General features: G+C 37.4%; 1 protein-coding gene across 1 annotated transcript; it reads right to left on the bottom strand.

Moving 5' to 3' along the window:
- Positions 1-3174: 3174 nt before the first annotated feature.
- On the bottom strand, positions 3175-6795 carry LOC104234593 (uncharacterized). Its single transcript, XM_070160920.1, has 6 exons — positions 6073-6795; positions 5833-5982; positions 4613-5538; positions 4210-4524; positions 4014-4119; positions 3175-3924 (listed from the first exon to the last, which is right to left on the bottom strand). The coding sequence occupies exons 1-6, from the start codon at positions 6793-6795 to the stop codon at positions 3175-3177; spliced, it is 2970 nt and encodes a 989-aa protein (XP_070017021.1).
- Between the last annotated feature and the right edge of the window lie 4369 nt (positions 6796-11164).

Below are 11164 nucleotides of genomic sequence, written 5' to 3'. Positions count from 1 at the left end.
TATAAGTGTTTAGGAGTAGTAATCAACTCAAAATACCCCAAAACCTTACCTTGGATCATAGGAGGGAAGTATGGGGACGGATTCCCCTTGATAGAGAAGGTCCTTGCTCAAAAAATGACTTAGAGACTCTCCATACCCAGTCTTGGGGTATTTAAAGATCTGCTACTAGCGTGCCCGCGCTAATGGCTGCGCTAAGGCTGCGCTCCAAGGCAGAATACTTCCCAATATGCGCGGCCGTGAATCGGCCGCGCACATGGGCGCGCATATGACACATGACCAGTAAAATGGTCGTAACGTTCTGTATACACCTCTAAATGATGAACGGTTTAATGAGTCAGAAACTAGACTCAAAGAGCTTTAATTTGATAGGTTGTGCATTACACAAAACCTTATATAACTGGAGATATGATTATCCAAAGTGAGGTATTATGCGTACTCATTCACAACTTTAGTCCATTATGAAATTTTCCAACTTGGCTTAGACTAAGGCCTCTCCTTAGACCCCAAATCACTTATAATATGACTTATACGCTTATTAACATATCCAATTGATATCCATATTGTCATGAATCCTCACTTGGACACAAAATAAAATAACTAGCCTACCTTGGCACCACAAAATCTTAAATTACTTAGCAAAATTTTTTGGGGCTTTACAACAGACTCTCGCCGCCCCCACTCCTGAGCAGTGAGTGCATGTTGAGCAGGTCCATGAGATTATTCCTGTACCGCCTGCACTGACAGTTCATCCCGAGGGCAGGGCATCGGCTTCTGAGGAGGAGAAGCTAAGGCTTGAGAGGTTCAAGAGGTACAAGCCTCCTGTATTTAGTGGTCTAGCATCGGAGGATGCTCTGAGATTTCTGGATGAGATTTACCGCATTCTCTGTACCATGGGTATATCAAGATTTAGCGGGGGTTCCTGTGACGACCCAAAGGGGTCATCACCGGATTCCTTCCTTTTCCATGCTTCCTAGGCTTTGAAAGCCTTGCTTTTAGTTGCCTCGATTTGTGTGCGCAGTCCGTATGCGTAGCCGATAAGCTTTTATATTGAAATATGCAAATTATGTGAAAAAATTGATGAATTTTGATATTAATATTGTTAAAGTTGACTTCGGTCAACATTTTAGGTAAACGGACCCGGACCCATGATGTGACGGTCCCTGAGGATCCGAACGAAAATATGGGACTCAGGCGTATTCCCGGAATCGAAATCCGAGGTCCCGAGCCCGAGTAAAGAATTTTTGAAAGAAATTATTTTTCTGAAAATGATATGAAAACTTTAAATGAAAATGAGTTAGAAAATATAGGTATCGGGCCCGTATTTTGGTTTTGGCACTCGGTACAGGTCTTAAATATGCGCTAAGCGCTTTCTGTGAAGTTTGGTCGAAATCAGACGTCGTTTGGCGTGTTTCGGACCTAAATGTCTAAAGTTAGAAGATTGAGAAGTTTGAATTGGAAACGATGATTTTGAGGCTTGATTCTTTGATTATTATGTTATTTTTGGCTATTTGATCGCACAAGTAAGTCCATAAGGTATTTTCGAGATCATATGTATGTTTGGTTTGGAGTCCCGAGGGCTCGGGTGAGTTTTGAGTAGGGCCCGGGAGCTCTTAGACTTAAAAAAATGTAGGTTCAGGTGTTGCAGGCCCCAGTGCGGCCGCGGCCATTTCCGCGCGGTCTGCGCTGGCAGCCACGCGGCCGCGGTGCTTTTCTGTGCGGTCCGCATGGTGGGGTTCAGAGGGGTCAGTAGCTAGGTCGACCAGCGCGGCCGCACACCAAATCAGTGCTGGTCCGCGCTGGGTGGGTTCAGAGAGAGCCCACTTCTTCCCTCCTTCAGCGCGGCCGCGGTACATTTCTGCGCGGTCCGTGCCAGCCCCCAGCAAAGTACATAAACTCGGGATTTTCAGTCATTTTTTCACTTTTCAAAAACCCAAAACCTAAGAGGCAATTTTCCAAACAACTTTTCTTCTCCAACTATTGTAGTGCAATAGATGACTACAAGTAATATCAGAATGTAGTCATCTATCGAGGCTACATGATTTTTAATTCTTGTGTGCTAACTGCTTAGTAGTTAGGAGGTCATAGTTTGTGTTACTGCTGTGCTTAATTTTAATCTAAGCTAGTACAATTTTTTCTTTAACAAATCTGACCTACATCAGGAAATTTGAAAATGAATGTGAAAAATACTATCACCAAAGGTTGTGGTGAGGAAGTAAGTATCCATCGATAGGAAGTTTAGTAGTATCGTGTTTTGTAGGAACTTTCCAGCTCGATTCCAAATTAATCGTATTGTCACAAAGAAATATACTAGTAGTAGATATATTGGTGTACTTCAGATCCAATTGGTTAAATTCTGATAGTAACCACAAAGAATTAAAAATACAAAAGAAAATTAAACAGGGGTGGGATCAAGATTCAAGAGACAACCAGCTGATTGTGATTGCTATTGAGAACGCAGAATCTGGTAGGTCTGGGATTGAAGTTCTTTCTAATTCTCTTAAACAATTAAGATTTGAAAATGATTCCAGAGAAAATTATTACCTGATTCATCATCATTTTATTGAACTTCAGTACCACCAGCAGAACTATTCAAATCACAAGATTGATCATCATGTGCATGGTCTTCAGAAGAGTTCTGATTATCCATCAACTGCTCAATATAAGGCTGGCTTGTAGAATGGTTTTGACCATCCATCAAATGCTCAATATAAGGTCGCACATATTCATCGTCGTCTTGTTCAATTACCAGTCGGTTGCGACTTCTAGTTCGCATAGTTCCTTCTCCAAAATGAAAAAATTATCTAGCTGCATTACGCTATATTTGTACTAGATTGACTCCAACAAATCAGCAGGCACTTGCAAAACATGAGGAAGCATCATCCAAATCTCAATATGTGAAAAATATCAACAACTCAGGTAACGCAAACAAAGTCTTGCGACAAATATTGTTCTAGAGATAAGAGTTATTTATGCACTAGGAAAATAATTATCAAGTTATAGTACCACCTTATAATATCACATTTAAATGGATACCATAAGAAAAATATAAGTATAAGAAAGCACAATAAATTCACTCAAACATCCAACATTCAAATTTCTGAAGCAAAAAAATAACACCCTTAGAGTTTATTACATAACACTTGCAACAAAAATATTCTATAAGTATCACCTATCTTATTCAGAATCACATTCATTTTCTATGTTATTTTCTCCCTTAACATTAGCTTCACCATCATTTGGAGAAGGTTGAGAATCTACGTTTGTATCAATTATTATCCCATCGACACCACTTCTTACCCAATCATTATACTTATCTTCTAAAACACAAGCATTTTCTAAAAGAGCCAAGACAGTGGCATCACTTTGCATTGATGACTCAAACTGCACACTATTTTCCTCTCCCATATTAAAAATGTCTCGAGGTTTAATTAACCTAGGGACAAACAATTCATGATCTTGAGGATCTTGCACAAATATTACTTGTTGAGCTTGTTCTGCAAAAATAAAGGGCTCATGACGTTCTCGATCGCCAGAGTCTGTCAGGTGTGTGAAATTCACAAGTGTGAAACCCAAGTCATCTTCCTTAATTCCTCTACCTTTGGTTACATCAACCCAATCACACTTAAATAAGATGACCTTAAATTTCTCATAGTAGTTTAACTCCACAATATCATTCAATCTGCCATAATAAGTGATATTTGCATATTTTGGAGCATTATCACTTGTACTTGCATAGCTTTCAGTCTTTGAAACGACCATAATACTACTATTTTGTGTCACATTGAACTCTTCACTTTGTTTTTTTCGGAATCGATACCAATTATTAACATCGAACGCACTGAATCTTTTTGCAATGTAACTCGGTCCTTGTGCTAGGACTTTAACATCCTTTAAGATGTTAAATGTGGCTTCCAACTCCTTTACCTAACCAAATAAAAGATACAACTATAAATGTGGATATTTGTACAAGGATAATAATTTAACGTAAACAATGACTTAGTCCTACTACTTACTTGCTCCTTGAACCACTCATGAAATGTATCGAAATGCACACGATCAAGTTGATGTTGTGTCAAATGATACTTACGATGTGCTCTTTTGATTTCAGCAATATGTTCCCTATACATGTAACTCGCATATATCGATTTTGTTATCAAATAAGTAATATATATATATATATATATATTAAATAATAGATATAACACTTACTTTTTATAATTCTCAACCACTTCTGATTCACAATTGAAAAGCACATGTCGATGTGCTTGCAACCATGTTTTGTCATCCAACTCAAATACATCTACTCCACCGTACGACTCCCCAATAGTAGGAAAAAGAAATTCTTCTTTATTAGTCTCATGTTCAATTTCATCACTCCATTTTCTTGAACAATAAGACCTTGAATCTCCACCCTCTAAATATCGTGAGCAGAATGCCATACACTCATTTGCTATGTATGCTTCCACTATTGAACCTTCTGGACATGCACGATTACGAACATATGATTTTAAAGTACCCAAATACCTATGGAACAAAGTAATGTTATTAGTTTGATATTAGAGTATTTAACAACTAAAGACATATAACAAAGATTCAGTGATATTATATATACCTCTCTATTGGATACATCCATCGATAATGTACTGTTCTTGCATATTTAGCCTTAGTTGCCAAGTGAATAACCAAGTGTATCATAACAGTAAAGAGTCCTAGGAGGAAGAGTTTCTCCATAGTAGACAATGTTTCTGGGATTTTTTCTTCAAGTAGGTTTAACTCTTCTAGTTTTAGCTCTTTGCTAAACAAAACACGAAAGAATGTGCATAGTTCAATTAAAATTGAACTTACTCTTTTATCTACTGATCTCCGGAAGGCAAGAGGAAGAAGTTCTTGCATTATAACATGATAATCGTGAGTTTTTAGCCCAGATAACTTTCGTTTGCGAACGCAACATGAAATATTAGACGCATATCCATCTGGAAATTTGGCATTTTGTAGTACTTCATAAAATAAGTACTTTTCCTGCTGAGACATTGTGAAAACAGTAGCAGGAAGATATGCTCTCCCACTAGCTCGATATTGAGGCCATAAGCTTGGTCTTATTTTTATCTCCTTCAAGTCCAATCGAGCTTCTAAGTTTTCTTTAGACTTTTTACCAAGATTTAATAGTGTATAAATTAAGTTATCGCACACATTCTTTTCTATGTGCATCACATCAAGATTATGGTGCACAAAGTTAAATTTCCAATAAGGAAGATCGAAAAAAATACTTTTCTTTTTCCATGTGTTTTTCATCACCCCACTTACCCCTTCACTTGACTGGCCGAGAGTAAATTTTATATCTTTAACTTGATTCAGCACTACTGACCCAAATACTGGACAAGGTGCATGTCTTGTTTCTTTAGTCCCATCAAATGATTTTGCATCATTCCGATATTTGTGTCCCGACTTCAAGAAGCGCCGATGCCCCATGTAACAAAACTTTCTGCCATATTTCAGCCTTCTAGATTGCGTGTTTATGTTACAAGAAGGGCATGCAAACTGACCATAAGTGCACCATTAAAAAAGAGTACCATATGCAGGAAAGTCATTTATAGTCCACATGAGAGCTGATCGCATTTGAAATATCTCCTTAGTAGAGGCATCGTACGTTTCTACCCCAACATTCCATAATTCATTTAACTCTTCCATTAGAGGTTGCAAAAATACATCGATATTATTGCTAGGCACTTTGGGTGCAGGAATAAGTAAGGACAAAATGAAGAACTCTTGTTTCATGCACATCTATGGAGGAAGATAATATGACATTAAAATCACTGGCCATGTACTATGAACAGTTCGCATTATGCCAAATGGATTAAACCCATCAGAAGCTAATCCTGGGCGCACATTGCGAGGGTCTCCAGTAAATTCGGGATAGTTACTAACAATTTTTTTCCAAGCTTCAGAATCTGCAGGATGTCGTAGAACTCCATCTTTGTTGCGCTATTCATGATGCCAACGCATTGTTTTAGAAGTTTTTGAATACATAAACAGTCTTTGTAGCCTTGGTTTTAAAGGAAAATACCTGAGGACCTTGGCTGGGATTTTTCTAGCATCATTTTTCCATCTAGAAGCTCCACAAACATTGCATTTATTGACATTCTTATTAGCAAACTCTTTCCTATAAAGCATGCAATCATTGGGACAATCATGAATTTTCTCATACTTTAAGCCCAAGCCTTCAACTATCTTTTTGGTCTTATAGAAAGAAGGAGGAAATTTTTCTCCTTCAGGCAGCGGATCGTTCAATAGTCCAAGCAAAGCATTAAACGATTCATTTGACCATTTGAACATGCATTTTGTACGGTACAGATGCATCAAAAAGGACATTTTGCTAAATTTCTTACATCCTGGATATGGTTCTTCATTTGCCTCCTTCATGAGCCGTTCAAACTTATCCACCTCTGGATGCGGTTGATTTCCAGATGGATGAGCAGTATTCTCTTGTAAGTAATGCTCTATGTCACCCCCTTCACTAACTTCGGTATCCATAAACTGTGTAAAACCTCCAAAGGCATCATGTATCATTCTTGTCATGTCATCGCCCCTTAAATTTGACTGGCTGTGATTATTTACTTGAGCATTGTTTGATCCCTTTAGAGACTCACCATGACAAAACCAAGTATCATATGATGGCATAATACCATTAATCACAAGATAATCATATGTTGTAGTCCAGATTACTTGATGGATAAGCACACACTCCGTACAAGGACATGCAATTTGTTCTCCAGCTTGTTTTTTTAGAAAAGGCATGGATTATAAACTCCTCTACTCCATCCAATATTCTTTACTAACTCTATCACAATGCAACCATCTTTTATTTCTAGGATTGTCCATGACGTTCAAGATATTTTTATCTTTTGTATAATTGTTGAAAGAGCTAAAAATTCAGTAGTAAAAAGGAGGAATTAACAAAAATGTAGTTCAAATATATAAAATAATCATCCGCGAGAAGCCGCGAATAGTGAAAATGATACATAACACTTAGGACTCCTAAAAGAAATATGCCCAATCCATAACGTAACATATCATACACTAAATCAGTCTAGTATTCAAGTTTTGATCCCACAAGGAAGGCATAATAGGAAATGTCTTCCTGATCATCTCCCTAATAGATAGCATTCAAACTACCAAAATTACTGAACATTAATCCATTGCATTAAACCAATTCAGATATAAATCATAATATATACTTTTGGGGTAATTACTGCTATACAGATACATAGACAATATATACATGGAAGGATTAAAATCATATCTGGAGGCTTTGAATTTGACATGACCGCTGTATATGGACTCCACACGATACAAGATAAAAGGGAATTGTGGGTTGAGCTGCAGGAAATACATACATCACAGCAGGGGCCATGGTTGATCATGGGTAATTTCAATACCATACTTAGTATTGATGATAGAATGAATGGAAATCTAGTACATGAGAATGAGATTATAGACTACAATAACTTTCTATAAGACACATGTGTGACAGAGCTGAAAACTATTAGGAGAGAGTTCACATGGACAAACGACCATGTCTACAGTATAAATGCGAAGACATTTCGAATGTCCCTAGCATGCTGCATCTACTATGTATGGCAAAAAATAAACAAGAGGATATTCCAAAATTATACAAGAACTACTGATATGCTCACCAGAACTATTGTTTAGGAGGTACAAGTCAGGGGAAATCTGAGGCCAAGTATGCAAGCAAGATTAAAGGAGATAAAATACTAATATCAAAAGTATACCTTTAGTTCAGCAAAATCTTCATGAATACATGTATATGTTTTTAGGAAATACTAATATACTAGTAGTGATACCCTGTATACAAAGCAGATTTTGGTTGAAAGCAAAAGTGCTCCCCGGCCTTCAAATCCTGGATCCGCCTCTGATTCCTTATAATACGGGCAGATCTTATATTTTTTATTTGGGGTAAGACAGTGTTTATTTGAATTTTAACATGTTATTTGATGTTCACTTAGTAGTTGGCCTTATTCTTTTCCAATGTCAGTTCCTGGATGAGAACAAATCACTAATTCTGAAGATTGTTGAGAACCAGAACTCTGGGAAACTAAGTGAATGTGCAGAGTAAGTTCAGTATATAATAAGTTTAAAAGTATGGTGACATTTTTGAAACTTGATCATTGAATATAAATTGGTGAGAATTTTTGCTAACTCTTTTGGTATGGAGAATTCAGAAAAGTAAGTTCAGTATATGTCGACGCCCCCTTTTTCCTCTAACCGTGGAGTCAGAAATTGGGTACACGACATTGGGAAGGACAGCTTTATTCCCTTTCGAGAATTGGGTTTTGGAATTTTGAAGAGTCGCCACCTAATGATTATAGTGCATTAGGACACTTTAAGAAGGGTTTGAGATGAAGAGACCAGAGATTAGAGTAAGGGCTAGAAATTATCTCGAGGGGAAGGTGTTAGGCACCCCTCAAGATCCACTAGCATGGTTCCCAGCCATGTTACAATCGTGACTTTACAAGTACGCAATCAAGGCTCAAATAAGGACTCGCATATAATATTGCAATTAGGTTGAAAAATTTTGAAAGTAAATAGAGAGGACATGAATATATATATATATATATATATATAAAAGATTTGAATAATTTACAAGAGAAGATGGAAGCAAATAAATGGAGGGATATCCTAGGTTTATAATTAATATGGATCACTTCAATGCAATATCCAACAATCACTCCTCAGAAGAGGGGTCGCACGTGATATTAGCGCACCGGTCATCATATCCATATTCTACCCTTCCCACCCCGTTAAGGTATTAAAATGCAAAAAGTTTCGTTTCTTATTGCATGCTAGTACCCGTCCCAATTCTATCAGTCCCGGAGGTATTTAAGACTACTAATCCCAGAGGGAAAGGGATTTGGGCCTTTTGAGAGTTTCAAAGGACAAAATACTAAGGCGTCAATCAAAACACATAATAAGTGGAAGTGGGGGCATATAAGCAAGTAAGGCTCAAATAAACCTCCTTAAATCAGATAAGTCATAGAGTTTAGCATGTCTTGCATGTACTGGTTAGGTCTTTAAAATTAAAGCGATAAACAGACTGATTCAACACATACTTTTAGACAGGAAGTCCGCATTAGGCTCACTCGGATGCAGTTGACAAAGACTGAGCCACTTTAGCTAGGTGTTGGACAGAACTAACAATTTCAAAAAAAAGACTGATTATAAAGTGTTATCGGTTTTTCAGAACGATACGAGTTTCAGAAAAATGTTCTGTTTTGAAGAGGTCCAAAAGAAATGAAAGGAACTTCAAAAGGTGTGCGGACTAGTAAAATTTTCACGAGCCTATCAGAAAGAGAGAGTTTCAAAAAATGCCAGTTTGTTTGAAAAATGTCTGTTAACTTACGAGATTCAGAAAATCGCAGAAGACTGCCCGTTTTACCAAAAGTATTTATTAATTAAACGGTTGGTGCTATTTTGCACAAGAATGAGATAGTTCAAATTTGAAAGTCCTTTAGGCATGCTTTCTATACGTCGACTGATTTTAACACCTTTAAAACAAGAGTATTACAAACATGCAACCTTGTTATTAAACCTACAGTTTGCCTAACGGTATCACTATACGCAAAAAATATAAACCCTTATGAGCATGGTATCTATATGCGTAGTTGCAGAGAATTTAGAAGTTAAACCCTATAGACATGCTTTCTACGTGTAGAGTTGCATAGACCAAAAATTAAATCCTATAGGAATGGTTTCTACCCTTTGTGGATAAAGTAGCCCCCTCCCTTTTCACTAAATCCCCATTGAGTTTGTACAAGTTATTACAGCCCTATAAAAAATAAGACAGAAATTAAAAGTACATCAGAAATCACAGCTACATCCGAGAAGCCTATTCAAACTTAGTGTTTGACAATATGAGATTGAGCCACTTCCGAGATCCAGATTTTCAAAGCCTTCTCTTATTTGGGGTATTTCAGAGATCCAAGGAGTTTCAGGAACTCCAGGCAGTGCTTACACCCCAAATATATTACAGATTTAGATTATAGTGCAGTGTGGAAGTGCCAGCTCTCAGATGTCCAAGTTCAGAGGGAACTTAGGGTCCCAAAGCAAGGCTCAAAAGAGAGGGGCAGAACTTAAGATTCTAAGAATAGGTGTAAGTGAACGAAAGGGGGGAAGGGAATCAAAGAGAGACAGGGTAAACTAGTGGTCATGCCCAGCAATTGGGATGTTGGCACACCCCTAACCAGCCTGCTAGTCAAGCATTGAGAGTTAGGATCCATTGTGGATCAATCTAAGGCCTGGACAGTAATTAGGATACTGTCCGGCCGAGAACTTAACTCAGCACACAGAAGGGAATAGGGATATGGGAAATTGAAAGAGACTAGGATCCAAAGGATCGAGTTTTAATCCATGGACAATAACTTGTGTATTGCCATGTCTTAAACCATAGCTCAAACACATAAAAGGGGGTGAGGAACAGGGATTCCTTGCAGCAACAGACATAAGCATACTACTTTAAAAAGTTTGAACCCTACAAAGCAGTAAAGTAGACATGGACATAGAAGCTTGTAAGTAAACACATTGGGGTTGATGCTAGAATCAAAATTGGGACATACCAAATTCAGAAAAAATAAGTAAAAGCAAAAGTTTTTGTAAGCCAAATTGCGAGCAAGCAATACAGAAGATCTCAGAGGAGAGTCGAGAATTCCAAGAGTTTATAATTGAAAGTATGCAATTTCGAAAAGAAAATCAGTAGATCATGATGAGTATAGAAGGGATGGGCCCTTTTATAGTCCAGCAAGCAAGTAAGAAAAGGTAAGGGAATAACCTTGAAATCAATCTCCCTTTAATTAAGGGACTCTAATTTCAAACGGGTAGAGTCAATTAAGGAAAGAGTCAATCAGAATATTTTCCCAAGCAGTATAATACATAAAAGATATTTAAGGTAAAAATCCAGTGGTACTTGGTTTGGAAAAAAAATAAGGAAAGGGAATCAATCAAACAGCTAGTAAAAATCAAAGTTGAAAGCCTTGTTCGAATGAACCAAATCAGAAAAGAGGTAAAGGAGGTTCAATCAAAGAAAATTAGTAACAATCAATAAAACCCCCATTAGAGGATTTCAAAATCAATTCAAAACCTTTGAAGTCAG

This window comes from Nicotiana sylvestris, chromosome 11 (genome assembly GCF_000393655.2).
Source record: "Nicotiana sylvestris chromosome 11, ASM39365v2, whole genome shotgun sequence".
In the NCBI taxonomy this organism is placed as follows: Eukaryota; Viridiplantae; Streptophyta; class Magnoliopsida; order Solanales; family Solanaceae; genus Nicotiana; species Nicotiana sylvestris.
Note: the sequence above shows the minus strand (reverse complement) of the source record. Positions and strands in the feature narration are given on the sequence as shown.

Coding starts and splice junctions, on each gene's coding strand:
- LOC104234593 (XM_070160920.1), bottom strand. CDS start 6,795: ATGCCTTTTCTAAAAAAACAAGCTGGAGAACAAATTGCATGTCCTTGT. Junction 4,525..4,612: donor TGGATGTATCCAATAGAGAG/GTATATATAATA, acceptor TTTGTTCCATAG/GTATTTGGGTACTTTAAAAT. Junction 3,925..4,013: donor ATGAGTGGTTCAAGGAGCAA/GTAAGTAGTAGG, acceptor TTATTTGGTTAG/GTAAAGGAGTTGGAAGCCAC.